This window comes from Mobula birostris, chromosome 5 (genome assembly GCF_030028105.1).
Source record: "Mobula birostris isolate sMobBir1 chromosome 5, sMobBir1.hap1, whole genome shotgun sequence".
Classification (NCBI taxonomy): domain Eukaryota; kingdom Metazoa; phylum Chordata; class Chondrichthyes; order Myliobatiformes; family Myliobatidae; genus Mobula; species Mobula birostris.
Genome location: NC_092374.1, coordinates 86,050,397 through 86,070,240, shown reverse-complemented (window position 1 = coordinate 86,070,240; position 19,844 = coordinate 86,050,397). Strand labels below are relative to the sequence as shown.

The 19,844-nt window shown below is 55.7% G+C and overlaps 1 protein-coding gene across 1 annotated transcript in view; it reads left to right on the top strand.

The window, feature by feature from the left end:
* The first annotated feature begins 452 nt into the window (after window positions 1-452).
* LOC140198369 (zonadhesin-like) overlaps window positions 453-19,844 on the top strand; it is a 123,420-nt gene continuing 104,028 nt past the window's right edge. Inside the window, exon 1 of the mRNA XM_072259465.1 lies at window positions 453-545. Coding sequence (XP_072115566.1) covers window positions 453-545 — 93 coding nt within the window. The remainder of the gene's footprint in view (window positions 546-19,844) is intronic.

The following is a 19,844-nucleotide window of genomic DNA, read 5'->3' as shown; positions in this document are numbered from 1 at the left end:
GTCTGTGTCTTGCACTTGGGTCTGTTCCCAGCCACCTCCTTATGACACACCCTGACGTGGAAACAACACTGATCCTTCATTGTCACTGTGTCAAAATGATGGAATTCCCTCCCTAACATCACTGTGGGTGTACCCACACCTCAGGGACTGCGGTGGTTCAAGAAGGCAGCTCATCACCACCTTCTCAAGGGCAACTAGGGATGGGCAATAAATGCTGGCTAAGCTGGCGATGCCCACGTCCCATATATGAATAATAAAAAAAAGATGATGTGGGCAAGGTCCTTGGCTAGTACTATGCGTCAGTATTTACTGAGGAGAAGGACCTGGAGGCCAGAGAGATCAGTATTCATGTGTTAGGGTGTTTTGAAGTAAAGGAGGAGGTAGTGTTGGGTCTCATAAAGTGGATTAGGGTGGGTAAGTCTCCAGGGTCTGATGAGATATACCGCAGGTTAATGAGAGAGGCAAGTGAAGAGATTGCTGGGGCCTTGATCAATATCTCTGTGTCCTCTCGAGCCACGGGCGAGGTCCCGGAGGACTGGCGCATAGTAAGTGTTGTTCCATTATTCAAGAAGGGAACCAGGGATAATCCTGGAAACTATAGACCGGTGAGTCTCACCTCAGTGAGAGGGAAATTACTGGGGAGAAAATTTATGTGCATTTGGAAAACCACGTCCCCATCTACATCAATGGAGCTGTACTGGAGCGTGTATCAAGCTTCAAATTCCTTGGTGTCCACATTTCCGAGGATCTCACCTGGTCCCTGAACTCCTCCATCCTGATCAAAAAGACGTAACAGCGCCTTTATTTCCTGCGGAGCATCAAGGAAGCTCACCTCCGTCCCAGGATACTGATGGACTTTTACCGCTGTACCATTGAGAGCATACTCACCAACTGCATCTCAGTGTGGTATGGCAATTGTCCTGTATCGGACTGCAAAGCACTCCAGCGTGTGGTGAAAAATGTCCAGCAGATTATCAACCCAATCGCCCGCCGTTGAGAATATCTAGCATTAATGCTGCCTGGGCAGGGCAAAAAGCATTATCAAGGATGCATCTCACCCTAACCTTGGACTTTTTACTCTCCTCCCATCCCGTAGGCGCTACAGGAGCCTCCGCTCCCGCACTAGCAGGCACAGGAAGAGCTTCTTCCCTGAGGCTGTGACACTGCTGAACCTCTCATCACAGCACTAAGCAGTATTGCATCTGTATTGTACTGTCTCAATACTTTTATATTTGTGTGCTGTAGCACTTACTTTTTATTCGCAGTTATTTTGTAAATAACACTATTCTTTGCAGTTCTGATCAGATGCTAACTGCATTCCATTGGCTTTCTATCTGTACTCAGCACAATGAGAATAACGCTGAACCTAATCTAATCTAATCTAATTAGGGAGTGCCAGCACGGCATTTTGAAGAGCAAATCGTGTTTTACTAACTTGACTGAGCGTGTTGATGAGGTGACGAAGGTGACAAGGGTGATTGATGAAGCTCTGAATGTGGTCTACATGGATTTTAGTAAAACCTTTGACAAGGTCCCTCATGGGAGGCTCATCCAGAAGATCAAGGTGCATGGGGTCAATGGTGACTTGGCCGTTTGGATTCAGAATTGACTAGTCCATAGAAGACAGTAGCGGGTGAAGACACTTATTCCAGCTGGAGGTCGGTGATTAGTGGTGTTCTGCAGGGATCTGTACTGGGACATCTGCTGTTTCCGATGTATAGAAGTGACCTGGATGAAAATGTAGGTGGGTTGGGTAGTAAGTTTGCAGCCGATAAGAAGATTGGAGGTGTTGTAGATAATGTTGAAGACTGGCAAAGAATACAGTTGGGTATAGATCAATTGCAGATATGGGCAGAAAAATGGCAGATGGAGTTCAACTCAGACAAATCTGAAGTATTGCACATTTGTAAGTCATGTAAAGAGACAAGACCTTTAACAGTACTGATGACCAGAGGGATCAGACAGAGTGAAATTCCTTCTACACAGTCCAATCACTCAATCCTGGGGTCAGACAGTGAAGCTCCCTCCACACTGTCACTGTCCCATCACACACCCCGAGGGTCAGATAAAGAGTGAAGCTCCCTCTACACTGTCCCATCACACACTCCCAAGGTCAGACACAGAGTGACACTCCCTCTACACCGTCCCATCACACACTCCCAGGGTCAGACACTGAGTGAAGCTCCCTCTACACCGTCCCATCACACACTCCCAGGGTCAGACACAGAGTGAAGCTCCCTCTACACTGTCCCATCACACACTCCCAGGGTCAGACACAGAGTGAAACTCCTTCTACACTGTCCCATCACACACTCCCAGGGTCAGACACAGAGTGAAGTTCCCTCCACACTGTCCCATCACACACTCTCAGGGTCAGACACAGAGTGAAGCTCCCTCTACCCTGTCCCATCACACACTCCCACGGTCAGACACAGGGTGAGGCTCCCTCTACTCAGTCCCTTCACACACTCCCAGGGTCAATCACAGCGTGAAGCTCCCTCTTCAGTGCCCCATCTCACACTTGCGGAGGGTATTGTCTTTGGTGCACAGGTTTACTCTCTCGATATGTATAGAATGAAATGGCCAAATGTTAAAGTATTGCCTCAGTCCAAACTTGCCAGCTGTGGTGCAGATGTGTGAAACAGCTGTGTGCCACCACACTGTGCTCTCGCCTGGGTTCAGCGTTGACAGCTTTGTTCATTTCTAATTCAGCATGAGTCATGGCATCTTGTAATGACAAATCCTCTCTGGCAGCAGTGACCTGGGGGTGGGGGCACTGTGACGGGATATGATGCAGACAGTGCTGACGTCTGCAAACCATTTCTCATTGCTTACCTTCACACCACCCTGCTGCTCATCGTTGCCGAACCACGTTGCAAAAGCTTTGTATTCATTGCCTTCAATCCAGTAATCGCTGATGAAAGCAGCAGCAGTTCGTTCAAAATGATATCAGCAGGTTTCACAAGCCGATCTGCATTCATTGTGTTCTCTAGCTCCTTGTGAATGAGATTCCAGCCACCGGCTCGAGTTTCATTTATTTACAGGGACAAGCAGACAGAAACAGAGTGAGGCTTCCTCTACACTGTCCCATCACACACTCCCAGGGTCAGACACAGAGTGAAGCTCCCTCTACCCTGTCCCATCACACACTCCCAGGGTCAGACACAGAGTGAAGCTCCCTCTGCACTGTCCCATCACACACTCCCAGAGTCAGACACAGAGTGAAGTTCCCTCTACACCGTCCCATCACACACTCCCGGGGTCAGACTCAGAGTGAAGCTCCCTCTACACTGTCCCATCACACACTCCCAAGGTCAGACACAGAGTGAAGCTCCCTCTACACTGACCCATCACACACTCCCAGGGTCAGACACAGAGTGAAGCTCCCTCTACCCTGTCTCATCACACACTCCCAGCATCAGACACAGAGTGAAGCTCCCTCTACACTGTCCCATCACACACTCCCAGGTCAGACACAGAGTGAAGCTCCCTCTACCCTGTTCCACCACACACTCCCAGGTCAGACACAGAGTGAAGCTCCCTCTGCCCAGTCCCATCACACACTCCCAGGATCAGATACAGAGTGAAGCTCCCTCTACACTGTCCCATCACACACTCCCAGGGTCAGACACAGAGTGAAGCTCCCTCTACCCTGTCCCACCACACACTCCCAGGGTCAGACACAGAGTGAAGCTCCCTCTACACTGACCCATCACACACTCCCAGGGTCAGACACAGAGTGAAGCTCCCTCTACCCTGTCTCATCACACACTCCCAGCATCAGACACAGAGTGAAGCTCCCTCTACACTGTCCCATCACACACTCCCAGGTCAGACACAGAGTGAAGCTCCCTCTACCCTGTTCCACCACACACTCCCAGGTCAGACACAGAGTGAAGCTCCCTCTGCCCAGTCCCATCACACACTCCCAGGATCAGATACAGAGTGAAGCTCCCTCTACACTGTCCCATCACACACTCCCAGGGTCAGACACAGAGTGAAGCTCCCTCTACCCTGTCCCACCACACACTCCCAGGGTCAGACACAGAGTGAAGCTCCCTCTACCCTGTCCCATCACACACTCGCAGGGTCAGACACAGAGTGAAGCTCCCTCTACACTGTCCCATCACACACACCCAGGGTCAGACACAGAGTGAAGATCCCTCTACCCTGTCCCATCACACCCCCAGGGTCAGACACAGAGTGAAGCTCCCTCTACACTATCCCATCACACACTCCCAGGGTCAGACACAGAGTGAAGCTCCCTCTGCACTGTCCCATCACACTCTCCCAGGGTCAGACACAGAGTGAAGCTCCCTCCACACTGTCCCATCACACACTCCCAGTGTTAGACACAGAGTGAAGCTCCCTCTACACCGTCCCATCACACACTCCCGGGGTTAGACTCAGAGTGAAGCTCCCTCTACACTGTCCCATCACACTCTCCCAGTGTCAGACACAGAGTGAAGCTCCCTCCACACTGTCCCATCACACACTCGCAGGGTCAGACACAGAGTGAAGCTCCCTCCACACTGTCCCATCACACACTCCCGGGGTCAGACACAGAGAGGAGCTGTGCTGACTGAGCTGGGAGAAATCGAGGCAAAACTACTGGATAAAGTTCGTGGAATACTTTGGAGGTGGCTCTAAAAGTCTCTTGAACAATCGAGTGAGTGACGGCGCTGGTGAAGAAACTCGGTGTGCAGTTTTACTGCCGGTTTGGGCTGGGTTTGTTGGCGGCTGCTAACTGCATAGCTCCCAGCTGCGGCCGCTGGCAACTCGCCAGGAAGCCGGTTCGCTCCAAAACCGGAGGCAAACGCCGTCGTTCCCCCCCATTGACAGCGGGGTAACGTTCCTCCTCCATTGTTTTTCCTGATTTTCGTCCGGTGTTGGTGCCGAAGCATCTGGAAGGACGTTTCGGCCTCTCCCGGCCTGGGTCTCTGCAAGTCCGACGGAGCCTTTCCTGGCGTCGAGCCAGCGAGGAACTGTCGACTGCAAACTTTCCCGGCCAGTTATTCGACTCGTTCCAGGACTTCTAACCGGCACCGCTGTAGGATTCTCGGACTGGAAAGAGCGCCAGCATGCCGGACCGGTCTCCAGGGAGTCGCGGGCCTTCGGGGAGTTACGCAAGGGCGGCTGCCTCCCCGGCCTCGGACAACGCCCTTTTTCGGTCGGTGAAGGTGGAACGTGGGGTGCAATGTATTTTGCGCCCTGGAATGACACTAGAAAAGTGTACGGAGGCAATGGAGGACCTTGTTGGGAAAGGTGGTATTCTGGCCACCGAGAAGGAGTTTGGAAAGGCGGTGTTTTATCTGGTGAATGAAGAGCTAGTGCACCGGGCCCTAAGCAGGGGAGTCACGGTAGACAACATCTTCTTACCTATGGAGCTGGTGACGGCCCCCACGCAACGTATCGTGCTTGGGCATGTTAAGCCTTTCATTCCAAATGAGGACTTGCTACCCCCACTGGCCCGTTTAGGGCAAGTAAGGTCGGAGATCACTGCCATCCGACACAAATTTAAGAGACGCACCCTCCGCACCGTAATCTCTTTCCGGCGTCAGGTATTCATGCAGCTGGAAAGGGAGGACGATGTTGAGGGCCGGTTTACTGTCCGGCATGAGGGAGCGGATTATCAGGTGTACTGGAGCTCCGAGCGCCCGCGGTGCCATGCGTGCAGGGGGGTGGGGCACTTTCGGAGGGACTGTCCTGCCGGCCGGAACCCGAGGGAGCCCATTTCGGGCACCAGTGCCCCAGCTACCTCTGCCCCTGATCCTACTCCTGCACGTGCATCTGCGCCTGCATCTGACCCTGCCCCCGCCCGTAATCCTGCCCCAGCCCCTCACCCTGCCCCTGCCCCTACCCCTACCTCTACTCCTACGGTTGGGTCGGTCCCTGCTCCTCTCCCTGTGGTTCGGGTGGGGGACGGGGTGGAGTCTGTGCGGAGTAAGAAGGCAAAGGGGAAATCCAAACACAGTAAGAAGCGGGCCTTTGAGGCTGCAGAGCTCACGCCCATTTCGCCTGAAGTGGAGCGTGGGGCTCGGGGAGGTGCGCTAGCAGACGGGGCGATGGAAACAGAGAGCGCCGCCCCATCGGTGAAGCCTGCACCTATGTGCTCCTCCGGTGTGAAGAGGAGAAGGGAACGTTCCCGCAAGAGGGCAGGGGATGTAGATGCGGAGGAGTCCCAGGAAGGGGTGGGAATCCGGGTAGGGGTTGGTTCTAAACCTGAGTCCCCAGATGTAGCCACCAGTCCTGGGGAAGATGGTGTGGTTGTGCAAATAGCTTGTGATAGCCCTGTTTGCACCAATGAGGCAGCCCTGGAGGCCTCCACCCAGGACCTACAAGTCAGCGCCTCTCTGGAGGCCAGTGTACCGAATAATGTAAGAGGAGACGAGACAAAGCGCTCTCATTCTCAGCACCAGGCTGCTTGTGAATCCCTTGGACCAAAGGTGCCGGGTTCCCCTCTATGCCTGCCCCCTGGGGAGGGCGTTTTTCTGTGCACGTCGACCCCAGCAATTAATGACTTGCAGGGAGTCCCTGGGGATTGTCCCTCCACTGTCGCAAATGTGGATGAGGCTGATGCGACGGTGGAGCGGGCAGGTAAGAGCGAGGTGCCCGCTGCGCGGTATGGGTCACAAGCGCAGCCATCTTTTGGAACATGCGGGGAGGCCGATGGGGATTCTGTCTGCAGTGACGGGTTGGAGGGGGACTCTTTCGATAGTGAAATAATGGACATCCTCACCCCTCCTGAGAAGTCCCCATTGATACCTGTAGAGGAAATTAAGCATTTTATTCTTACCTCTGAGGGTGCCAAGCACCGGCCTCAACTAGCCTCGCTACGCTGGCCCAGCATGCCGAGGCTGGTGAGGTCCCTGCGAGTCATCCTCGGACGAAAGGGAAAGGGAAAGAGGAATGCGGTGGCGGGGAACGACAGACGGCAACTAAAATCCTTCCTAGATGACCTAGTAAGGGACATTAGAGGGAGAAGCAGCCTCGCTCCTACGGGGGATGGTGGGTCACAGGGTGTCGCTGGTACCGCTCGAGCCCGGAAGGCAAAAAGTAACCTTGCTTTCTTTCCGGACAGTGTGGTGGAGGGCGCCTCCGCTCTCACCGAAATGGGCACAGCTGCTGAGACCTAGTGTGCTCCCGCCATGAAGCTTACCATAGCTAGTCTCAACGTAAACGGCAGCAGGGGTCCTCTTCGCAGGCATAACAATCTCTCAGCCCTCAGGGATGGGCGGTATACGGTGAGTTTCCTGCAGGAAACCCATACCATCCCTGGGGACGAGTCTGCTTGGCTCCTGGAGTGGCGGGGCGGGGTCTACATGAGCCACCTCAGCTCCATTTCTAGCGGGGTGGCGATCCTGTTGGCCCCGACCTTCCAGCCAGTAATTGAAAGAGTCCAGGACGTTGTGCCCGGCCGTCTGCTCCACCTGGTTGTGCGCCTGGATGGCGTACCATTGCATTTTATCAATGTGTATGCTCCCAGGCGCGGTGTGATGCAGACGCGCCTATTCTGCCAGCTGTCCACCCTGCTGAGCTCCATCGATCCTGGGGATTGCGTCATCCTCGGGGGAGATTTCAATTGTACCCTCGAGGCGGAGGACCGTTCGGGCCTCCAACGCGACCCAGCATCGGCAAAAAAGTTAAAGGAGCTAGTCGGCTCCTTTGACTTGGTGGACAGCTGGCGGAATCTTCACCCCAACTCTAGCGCCTTCTCGAGAAGGTCTAGAGAAGGAGGTTCCAGGATAGACCGCATTTACATCTCTCGGGCCTACGTCTCCCGCGTGTCGGCGTCCTCCATGCAGCCGGTGTCGTGCTCGGATCATCACCTTGTGTGGATGGAATTTATTCCACTGCACCCTCGGGTGGTATCCGGGTACTGGCATTTTAACAACCGGCTGCTGGAGGACAGCCGATTCCGGGATTCGTTCCGAGCTTTCTGGGTCTCCTGGAAGGAGAGGCGAAGAGATTTCTGCTCCCTACGGCTATGGTGGGATGTGGGCAAAGCCCACATCCGGTTTTTATGTCGGGAGTACACTAGGGGGTCGACAAAGAGGCGGAGCTCTGAGGTTGAGCGGCTTGAGAGAGCGTTGCTTGACCTGGAGTCCCGCCTCGGTCCGACCGCTGGAGACCAGCAGCTGTGGCAGGAATACCAGGAGAAGAAGGACGCACTAAGGAACCTGCAGCTTCAGCAGTCCCGAGGTGCGTACGTGAGGTCACGGATCCAAATGCTGCAGGATTTGGACCGTGGCTCACCCTTCTTCTACTCGTTGGAAAGGTGGCGGGGAGTTCAAAAGCAGCTAGTGGAGCTGCTGGCTGCCGATGGCTCCTCCATCACGGACCCTGATGGAATTAACAACGAGGTCCGTTCATTCTATCGGTCCTTATTCTCGCCTGATCCGTCAAATGCGGAGGCGTGTAATGAGGTCTGGGAGGATTTGCCGAAGGTCAGCCCAGAGGACGCAGTGCGTCTGGATGCCCCCCTGACTCGGGAGGAGCTGTCCACTGCCCTTCGGCAACTCCGGAGGGGCAAGTCCCCTGGTTTGGATGGACTGAGTGTTGAGTTTTATCAGGCTTTTTGGGATGTCCTGGGGGATGATTACAGCCTTGTCCTAGGGGAGAGCCTAGCCACTGGAGAAATGCCCCTCTCATGGCGGAGAGCTGTTGTGGTCCTACTGCCCAAGAAGGGAGACCTCCGCCTGCTAAAGAACTGGCGGCCGGTCTCCCTCTTGTGCGTGGACTACAAGATCTTCGCCCGGGCAATGGCCAACCGTCTGGGTTCGGTAATTGGACAGGTGGTCCATCCTGACCAATCTTATACAGTCCCGGGCCGCTCCATCCAGGACAATGTCCACCTAGTACGGGACCTGATCCACCTACTCCAGGAGACTGGGACCCCGGCAGCGTTTCTTTCTCTTGACCAGGAGAAGGCTTTTGACCGGGTGGACCACAGTTTCCTGGTGGGCACCCTGCAGGCTTTTGGGCTCGGACCACACTTTGTGGCCCGAGTTCGGCTCCTGTACTCTGCCGCAGAGTGCCTAGTTAAAATTAATGGATCATTGACAGGACCTATCCACTTCCGAAGAGGAGTGCGTCAAGGGTGCCCCATGTCCGGTCAACTGTATGCGATCTGTGTCGAGCCATTCCTCGGCCTTCTTCGGCGAAGGCTGACAGGTCTGGTTCTGCGCGAACCGGACATGGGGGTCGTCCTCTCGGCCTACGCCGATGACGTACTCCTCATGATGACAGACCCCTGTGACCTGCGGAGGATGCGCGAGTGCCAAGATGTTTTCTCGGCGGCATCCTCCGCCAGGATCAACTGGGCGAAATGTTCCGGACTCTTAGTAGGCCAGTGGCAGGTGGACTCCCTGCCGGAGGAGATGAGAGCTTTTGAGTGGAGCACCAGACGTCTTCTCTATCTGGGAGTCTACCTGAGTCCTTCTGGGGAGACCTGGCTGGCGAACTGGCAGGACCTGGAGACAAAGGTCATGGCCCGGCTAGGGCGCTGGTCAGGCCTTCTCAGGGTGCTTTCCTATCGAGGCAGGGTGGTGGTCATAAACCAGCTGGTGGCCTCCATGTTGTGGTACCGGATGGTCACCTTGGCCCCCCCTGCCCCTTTTGTCGCAAGAATGCAGAGGAAGCTAGTGGACTTCTTCTGGGGAAACAGGAAGCACTGGGTCTCTGCAGCGGTTCTGAGTCTCCCAGAAGGAGAGGGCGGACAGTCGCTGGTGTGTGTACGCACACGACTGGCGGCTCTCCGCCTCAGGACGCTGCAGAGATTCCTGTACGCCGAGCACCCTCCCAGGTGGCACGTGTTGGCGACTTTCTTCCTCCGGAGGGGCTGCTGTCTTGCCGAAGATATGCAGCTACCACCGGCGGGCGTCAGCCGTGCTGCTTTGCAGAGGCTGCCCGGCTTCTATCAGGACCTACTGAGAGTCTGGAACATGGTTGCCTCAGGCCGGGAATCCCCTCCTCTGGCAGAGGGCGGGGTCCTGGCCGACCCTTGCCCTGTCTCAACGGATGTCAGTGCGGCTCAGGTGTGTGGAACGACTCGGGCTGAGCTGCTCGTCGGGCCCAGGCCCCGCAGCCTTACCCGAGAGACGAATCCACACAACTTGAGCCGTCTTTCATCAACACCCACAATCCCATTTAGGGATGCAGGCAGGAGGTACCTTTATGGGCTGCTGCTCCACACCCTCCACTTCCTAGCATTTGTCCACCGTCCCGACACGCCATGGCGGTCGGTCTTTCCACCTGGAGGTGAGGGGGGTCCCCAGTGGAAGTCCCTCTACAAGGGAGTCCTTCCCATGCACCTTGGGGATCTCGGCTGGAGGGTGCTGCATAAAGCGGTGCCCTGCAATAAGTTCTTTAGTTTGTACACGGATCTCCCAGCCGCGTGTCACTTCTGCGGGCTGGAGGAGACCGTGTACCATATGTACGTGGAGTGTGTGAGGCTGCAGCCCCTTTTCGCGTATTTGCGTGGGCTGCTTCTCGCCTTCTGGTTGCATTTCAGTCCCACCCTATTCATATATGGTCATCCAGTAAGGAGGGGGGCACAGAGGGATGAGGATGTCCTTGTCAACTTGCTCCTGGGGCTGGCGAAAATTGCCATCCGTGGCTCCTGGAAAAGGGTGGCAGGAGGTTCTCCCCGGGCGGACTGCCTGGCTATGTTTAGGGGGTATGTTCGAGCCCGGGTGAACATTGAAAAGGAATACGCACAGTCCACGGCGACCGTCGAGATGTTCCGGGACCGTTGGGCTCCGCGGGGTGTAAATGCCATCATTGACGAGGATGGCAATATATTGGTTTAACATGTATTGTCTGTTTGTAGTGTAGTAAATGTGTTATTCACTGGGTTTGTAAATATTGTATGGCACCGACATTTGTAATAAAGAATTTTGTTTAAAAAAAAAAAGGGTCAGACACAGAGAGAAGCTCCCTCTGCACTGTCCCATCACACACTCCCAGAGTCAGACACAGAGTGAAGCTCCCTCTGCACTGTCCCATCACACACTCCCAAGGTCAGACACAGAGTGAAGCTCCCTCTGCACTGTCCCATTACACACTCCCAGGGTCAGACACAGAGTGAAACTCCCTCTACACTCACCCATCACACACTCCGAGGGTCAGACACAGAGTGAAGCTCCCTCTACACTGTCCCATCACACACTCCCAGGGTCAGACACAGAGTGAAGCTCCCTCTACCCTGTCCCATCACACACTCCCAGGGTCAGACACAGAGTGAAACTCCCTCTACACTGACCCATCACACACTCCGAGGGTCAGACACAGAGTGAAGCTCCCTCTACACTGTCCCATCACACACTCCCAGGGTCAGACACAGAGTGAAGCTCCCTCTACCCTGTCCCACCACACACTCCCAGGTCAAAAACAGAGTGAAGCTCCCTCTACCCTGTCCCATCACACACTCGCAGGGTCAGACACAGAGTGAAGATCCCTCTGCCCTGTCCCATCACACCCCCAGGGTCAGACACAGAGTGAAGCTCCCTCTACCCTGTCTCATCACACCCCCAGGGTCAGACACAGAGTGAAGCTCCCTCTACCCTGTCCCATCACACACTCCCAGTGTCAGACACAGAGTGAAGCTCCCTCTGCACTGTCCCATCACACACTCCCAGGGTCAGACACAGAGTGAAGCTCCCTCTACCCTGTCCCATCACACACTCCCAGTGTCAGACACAGAGTGAAGCTCCCTCTACACTGTCCCACCACACACTCCCGGGGTCAGACGCAGAGTGAAGCTCCCTCTACCCTGTCCCATCACACCCCCAGGGTCAGATACAGAGTGAAGCTCCCTCTACCCTGTCCCATCACACCCCCAGGGTCAGACACAGAGTGAAGCTCCCTCTACACTGACCCATCACACACTCCCAGGGTCAGACACAGAGTGAAGCTCCCTCCACACTGTCCCATCACACTCTCCCAGTGTCAGACACAGAGTGAAGCTCCCTCTACACTGTCCCATCACATACTCCCAGGGTCAGATATAGAGTGAAGCTCCCTCCACACTGTCCCATCACACACTCCCAGTGTTAGACACAGAGTGAAGCTCCCTCTACACCGTCCCATCACACACTCCCGGGGTCAGACTCAGAGTGAAGCTCCCTCTGCACTGTCCTATCACACACTCCCAGTGTCAGACACAGAGTGAAGCTCCCTCTGCACTGTCTCATCACACTCTCCCAGGGTCAGACACAGAGTGAAGCTCCCTCCACACTGTCCCATCACACACTCCCAGTGTTAGACACAGAGTGAAGCTCCCTCTACACCGTCCCATCACACACTCCCGGGGTCAGACTCAGAGTGAAGCTCCCTCTACACTGTCCCATCACACTCTCCCAGTGTCAGACACAGAGTGAAGCTCCCTCCACACTGTCCCATCACACACTCCCAGAGTCAGACACAGAGTGAAGCTCCCTCCACACTGTCCCATCACACACTCCCAGGGTCAGACACAGAGTGAAGCTCCCTCCACACTGTCCCATCACACACTCCCAGGGTCAGACACAGAGTGAAGCTCCCTCTACACTGTCCATTCACACACTCCCAGGGTCAGACACAGAGAGAAGCTCCCTCTGCACTGTCCCATCACACACTCCCAAGAGCAGACACAGAGTGAAGCTCCCTCTGCACTGTCCCATCACACACTCGCAGGGTCAGACACAGAGTGAAGCTCCCTCTACACTGTCCCATCACACACTCCCAGGGTCAGACACAGAGTGAAGCTCCCTCTACCCTGTCCCATCACGCACTCCCAGCGTCAGACACAGAGTGAAGCTCCCTCTACCCTGTCCCACCACACACTCCCAGGTCAGACACAGAGTGAAGCTCCCTCTACCCTGTCCTATCACACACTCGCAGGGTCAGACACAGAGTGAAGCTCCCTCTACACTGTCCCATCACACACACCCAGGGTCAGACACAGAGTGAAGATCCCTCTACCCTGTCCCATCACACCCCCAGGGTCAGACACAGAGTGAAGCTCCCTCTAACCTGTCCCATCACACCCCCAGGGTCAGACACAGAGTGAAGCTCCCTCTACACTATCCCATCACACACTCCCAGGGTCAGACACAGAGTGAAGCTCCCTCTACCCTGTCCCATCAGACACTCGCAGTGTCAGACACAGAGTGAAGCTCCCTCTGCACTGTCCCATCACACACTCCCAGGGTCAGACACAGAGTGAAGCTCCCTCTACACTGTCCCATCACACTCTCCCAGGGTCAGACACAGAGTGAAGCTCCCTCTACACTGACCCATCACACACTCCTGGGGTCAGACACAGAGTGAAGCTCCCTCTACCCTGTCCCATCACACACTCGCAGGGTCAGACACAGAGTGAAGATCCCTCCACCCTGTCCCATCACACCCCCAGGGTCAGACACAGAGTGAAGCTCCCTCTACCCTGTCTCATCACACCCCCAGGGTCAGACACAGAGTGAAGCTCCCTCTACCCTGTCCCATCACACACTCCGAGTGTTAGACACAGAGTGAAGCTCCCTCTACACCATCCCATCACACACTCCCGGGGTCAGACTCAGAGTGAAGCTCCCTCTACACTGTCCCATCACACTCTCCCAGTGTCAGACACAGAGTGAAGCTCCCTCCACACTGTCCCATCACACACTCCCAGGGTCAGACACAGAGAGAAGCTCCCTCTGCACTGTCCCATCACACACTCCCAGAGTCAGACACAGAGTGAAGCTCCCTCTGCACTGTCCCATCACACACTCCCAAGGTCAGACACAGAGTGAAGCTCCCTCTGCACTGTCCCATCACACACTCCCAGGGTCAGACACAGAGTGAAACTCCCTCTACACTGACCCATCACACACTCCGAGGGTCAGACACAGAGTGAAGCTCCCTCTACCCTGTCCCATCACACACTCCCAGGGTCAGACACAGAGTGAAGCTCCCTCTACCCTGTCCCATCACGCACTCCCAGCGTCAGACACAGAGTGAAGCTCCCTCTACCCTGTCCCACCACACACTCCCAGGTCAGACACAGAGTGAAGCTCCCTCTACCCTGTCCCATCACACACTCGCAGGGTCAGACACAGAGTGAAGCTCCCTCTACACAGTCCCATCACACACACCCAGGGTCAGACACAGAGTAAAGATCCCTCTACCCTGTCCCATCACACACTCCCAGGGTCAGACACAGAGTGAAGCTCCCTCTACCCTGTCCCATCACACACTCCCAGTGTCAGACACAGAGTGAAGCTCCCTCTGCACTGTCCCATCACACACTCCCAGGGTCAGACACAGAGTGAAGCTCCCTCTGCACTGTCTCATCACACTCTCCCAGGGTCAGACACAGAGTGAAGCTCCCTCCACACTGTCCCATCACACACTCCCAGTGTTAGACACAGAGTGAAGCTCCCTCTACACCGTCCCATCACACACTCCCGGGGTCAGACTCAGAGTGAAGCTCCCTCTACACTGTCCCATCACACTCTCCCAGTGTCAGACACAGAGTGAAGCTCCCTCCACACTGTCCCATCACACACTCCCAGAGTCAGACACAGAGTGAAGCTCCCTCCACACTGTCCCATCACACACACCCAGGGTCAGACACAGAGTGAAGATCCCTCCACCCTGTCCCATCACACTCCCAGGGTCAGACACAGAGTGAAGCTCCCTCTACCCTGTCTCATCACACCCCCAGGGTCAGACACAGAGTGAAGCTCCCTCTACACTATCCCATCACACACTCCCAGGGTCAGACACAGAGTGAAGCTCCCTCTACCCTGTCCCATCACACACTCCCAGTGTCAGACACAGAGTGAAGCTCCCTCTGCACTGTCCCATCACACACTCCCAGGGTCAGACACAGAGTGAAGCTCCCTCTACACTGTCCCATCACACTCTCCCAGGGTCAGACACAGAGTGAAGCTCCCTCTACACTGACCCATCACACACTCCCAGGGTCAGACACAGAGTGAAGCTCCCTCTACCCTGTCCCATCACACACTCCCAGTGTCAGACACAGAGTGAAGCTCCCGCTACCCTGTCCCAGCACACACTCCCGGGGTCAGACGGAGAGTGAAGCTCCCTCTACACTGCCCCATCACACACTCGCAGGGTCAGACACAGAGTGAAGCTCCCTCTACCCTGTCCCATCACACCCCCAGGGTCAGATACAGAGTGAAGCTCCCTCTACCCTGTCCCATCACACCCCCAGGGTCAGACACAGAGTGAAGCTCCCTCTACACTGTCCCATCACACACTCCCAGGGTCAGACACAGCGTGAAGCTCCCTCTACACTGTCCCATCACACTCTCCCGGGGTCAGACACAGAGTGAAGCTCCCTCTACACTGACCCATCACACACTCCCAGGGTCAGACACAGAGTGAAGCTCCCTCTACCCTGTCCCATCACACACTCCCAGCGTCAGACACAGAGTGAAGCTCCCGCTACCCTGTCCCACCACACACTCCCGGGGTCTGACGCAGAGTGAAGCTCCCTCTACACTGTCCCATCACACACTCGCAGGTTCAGACACAGAGTGAAGCTCCCTCTACCCTGTCCCATCACACCCCCAGGGTCAGATACAGAGTGAAGCTCCCTCTACCCTGTCCCATCACACCCCCAGGGTCAGACACAGAGTGAAGCTCCATCTACACTGACCCATCACACTCTCACAGTGTCAGACACAGAGTGAAGCTCCCTCCACACTGTCCCATCACACACTCCCAGGGTCAGACACAGAGTGAAGCTCCCTCTGCACTGTCCCATCACACACTCCCAGGGACAGACACAGAGTGAAGCTCCCTCTCCACTGTCCCATCACACACTCCCAGGGTCAGACATAGAGTGAAGCTCCCTCTACACCGTCCCATCACACACTCCCGGGGTCAGACTCAGAGTGAAGCTCCCTCTGCACTGTCCCATCACACACTCCCAGGGTCAGACACAGAGTGAAGCTCCCTCTACACTGACCCATCACACACTCCGAGGGTCAGACACAGAGTGAAGCTCTCTCTACACTGTCCCATCACACACTCCCAGGGTCAGACACAGAGTGAAGCTCCCTCTACACTGTCCCATCACACACTCCCAGAGTCAGACACAGAGTGAAGCTCCCTCTACACTGTCCCATCACACACTCCCAGAGTCAGACACAGAGTGAAGCTCCCTCTACCCTGTCCCATCACACACTCCCAGGGTCAGACACAGAGTGAAGCTCCCTCTACACTGTCCCATCACACACTCCCAGAGTCAGACACAGAGTGAAGCTCCCTCTACCCTGTCCCATCACACACTCGCAGGGTCAGATACAGAGTGAAGCTCCCTCTACACTGTCCCATCACACACACCCAGGGTCAGACACAGAGTGAAGATCCCTCTACCCTGTCCCATCACACCGCCAGGGTCAGACACAGAGTGAAGCTCCCTCTACCCTGTCCCATCTCACCCCCAGGGTCAGACACAGAGTGAAGCTCCCTCTACACTATCCCATCACACACTCCCAGGGTCAGACACAGAGTGAAGCTCCCTCTACCCTGTCCCATCACACCCTCAGGGTCAGATACAGAGTGAAGCTCCCTCTACCCTGTCCCATCACACCCCCAGGGACAGACACAGAGTGAAGCTCCCTCTCCACTGTCCCATCACACACTCCCAGGGTCAGACATAGAGTGAAGCTCCCTCTACACCGTCCCATCACACACTCCCGGGGTCAGACTCAGAGTGAAGCTCCCTCTGCACTGTCCCATCACACACTCCCAGGGTCAGACACAGAGTGAAGCTCCCTCTACACTGTCCCATCACACACTCCCAGAGTCAGACACAGAGTGAAGCTCCCTCTACCCTGTCCCATCACACACTCGCAGGGTCAGACACAGAGTGAAGATCCCTCCACCCTGTCCCATCACACCCCCAGGGTCAGACACAGAGTGAAGCTCCCTCTACCCTGTCTCATCACACCCCCAGGGTCAGACACAGAGTGAAGCTCCCTCTACCCTGTCCCATCACACACTCCGAGTGTTAGACACAGAGTGAAGCTCCCTCTACACCATCCCATCACACACTCCCGGGGTCAGACTCAGAGTGAAGCTCCCTCTACACTGTCCCATCACACTCTCCCAGTGTCAGACACAGAGTGAAGCTCCCTCCACACTGTCCCATCACACACTCCCAGGGTCAGACACAGAGAGAAGCTCCCTCTGCACTGTCCCATCACACACTCCCAGAGTCAGACACAGAGTGAAGCTCCCTCTGCACTGTCCCATCACACACTCCCAAGGTCAGACACAGAGTGAAGCTCCCTCTGCACTGTCCCATCACACACTCCCAGGGTCAGACACAGAGTGAAACTCCCTCTACACTGACCCATCACACACTCCGAGGGTCAGACACAGAGTGAAGCTCCCTCTACCCTGTCCCATCACACACTCCCAGGGTCAGACACAGAGTGAAGCTCCCTCTACCCTGTCCCATCACGCACTCCCAGCGTCAGACACAGAGTGAAGCTCCCTCTACCCTGTCCCACCACACACTCCCAGGTCAGACACAGAGTGAAGCTCCCTCTACCCTGTCCCATCACACACTCGCAGGGTCAGACACAGAGTGAAGCTCCCTCTACACAGTCCCATCACACACACCCAGGGTCAGACACAGAGTAAAGATCCCTCTACCCTGTCCCATCACACACTCCCAGGGTCAGACACAGAGTGAAGCTCCCTCTACCCTGTCCCATCACACACTCCCAGTGTCAGACACAGAGTGAAGCTCCCTCTGCACTGTCCCATCACACACTCCCAGGGTCAGACACAGAGTGAAGCTCCCTCTGCACTGTCTCATCACACTCTCCCAGGGTCAGACACAGAGTGAAGCTCCCTCCACACTGTCCCATCACACACTCCCAGTGTTAGACACAGAGTGAAGCTCCCTCTACACCGTCCCATCACACACTCCCGGGGTCAGACTCAGAGTGAAGCTCCCTCTACACTGTCCCATCACACTCTCCCAGTGTCAGACACAGAGTGAAGCTCCCTCCACACTGTCCCATCACACACTCCCAGAGTCAGACACAGAGTGAAGCTCCCTCCACACTGTCCCATCACACACACCCAGGGTCAGACACAGAGTGAAGATCCCTCCACCCTGTCCCATCACACTCCCAGGGTCAGACACAGAGTGAAGCTCCCTCTACCCTGTCTCATCACACCCCCAGGGTCAGACACAGAGTGAAGCTCCCTCTACACTATCCCATCACACACTCCCAGGGTCAGACACAGAGTGAAGCTCCCTCTACCCTGTCCCATCACACACTCCCAGTGTCAGACACAGAGTGAAGCTCCCTCTGCACTGTCCCATCACACACTCCCAGGGTCAGACACAGAGTGAAGCTCCCTCTACACTGTCCCATCACACTCTCCCAGGGTCAGACACAGAGTGAAGCTCCCTCTACACTGACCCATCACACACTCCCAGGGTCAGACACAGAGTGAAGCTCCCTCTACCCTGTCCCATCACACACTCCCAGTGTCAGACACAGAGTGAAGCTCCCGCTACCCTGTCCCACCACACACTCCCGGGGTCAGACGGAGAGTGAAGCTCCCTCTACACTGCCCCATCACACACTCGCAGGGTCAGACACAGAGTGAAGCTCCCTCTACCCTGTCCCATCACACCCCCAGGGTCAGATACAGAGTGAAGCTCCCTCTACCCTGTCCCATCACACCCCCAGGGTCAGACACAGAGTGAAGCTCCCTCTACACTGTCCCATCACACACTCCCAGGGTCAGACACAGCGTGAAGCTCCCTCTACACTGTCCCATCACACTCTCCCGGGGTCAGACACAGAGTGAAGCTCCCTCTACACTGACCCATCACACACTCCCAGGGTCAGACACAGAGTGAAGCTCCCTCTACCCTGTCCCATCACACACTCCCAGCGTCAGACACAGAGTGAAGCTCCCGCTACCCTGTCCCACCACACACTCCCGGGGTCTGACGCAGAGTGAAGCTCCCTCTACACTGTCCCATCACACACTCGCAGGTTCAGACACAGAGTGAAGCTCCCTCTACCCTGTCCCATCACACCCCCAGGGTCAGATACAGAGTGAAGCTCCCTCTACCCTGTCCCATCACACCCCCAGGGTCAGACACAGAGTGAAGCTCCATCTACACTGACCCATCACACTCTCACAGTGTCAGACACAGAGTGAAGCTCCCTCCACACTGTCCCATCACACACTCCCAGGGTCAGACACAGAGTGAAGCTCCCTCTGCACTGTCCCATCACACACTCCCAGGGACAGACACAGAGTGAAGCTCCCTCTCCACTGTCCCATCACACACTCCCAGGGTCAGACATAGAGTGAAGCTCCCTCTACACCGTCCCATCACACACTCCCGGGGTCAGACTCAGAGTGAAGCTCCCTCTGCACTGTCCCATCACACACTCCCAGGGTCAGACACAGAGTGAAGCTCCCTCTACACTGACCCATCACACACTCCGAGGGTCAGACACAGAGTGAAGCTCTCTCTACACTGTCCCATCACACACTCCCAGGGTCAGACACAGAGTGAAGCTCCCTCTACACTGTCCCATCACACACTCCCAGAGTCAGACACAGAGTGAAGCTCCCTCTACACTGTCCCATCACACACTCCCAGAGTCAGACACAGAGTGAAGCTCCCTCTACCCTGTCCCATCACACACTCCCAGGGTCAGACACAGAGTGAAGCTCCCTCTACACTGTCCCATCACACAGTCCCAGAGTCAGACACAGAGTGAAGCTCCCTCTACCCTGTCCCATCACACACTCGCAGGGTCAGATACAGAGTGAAGCTCCCTCTACACTGTCCCATC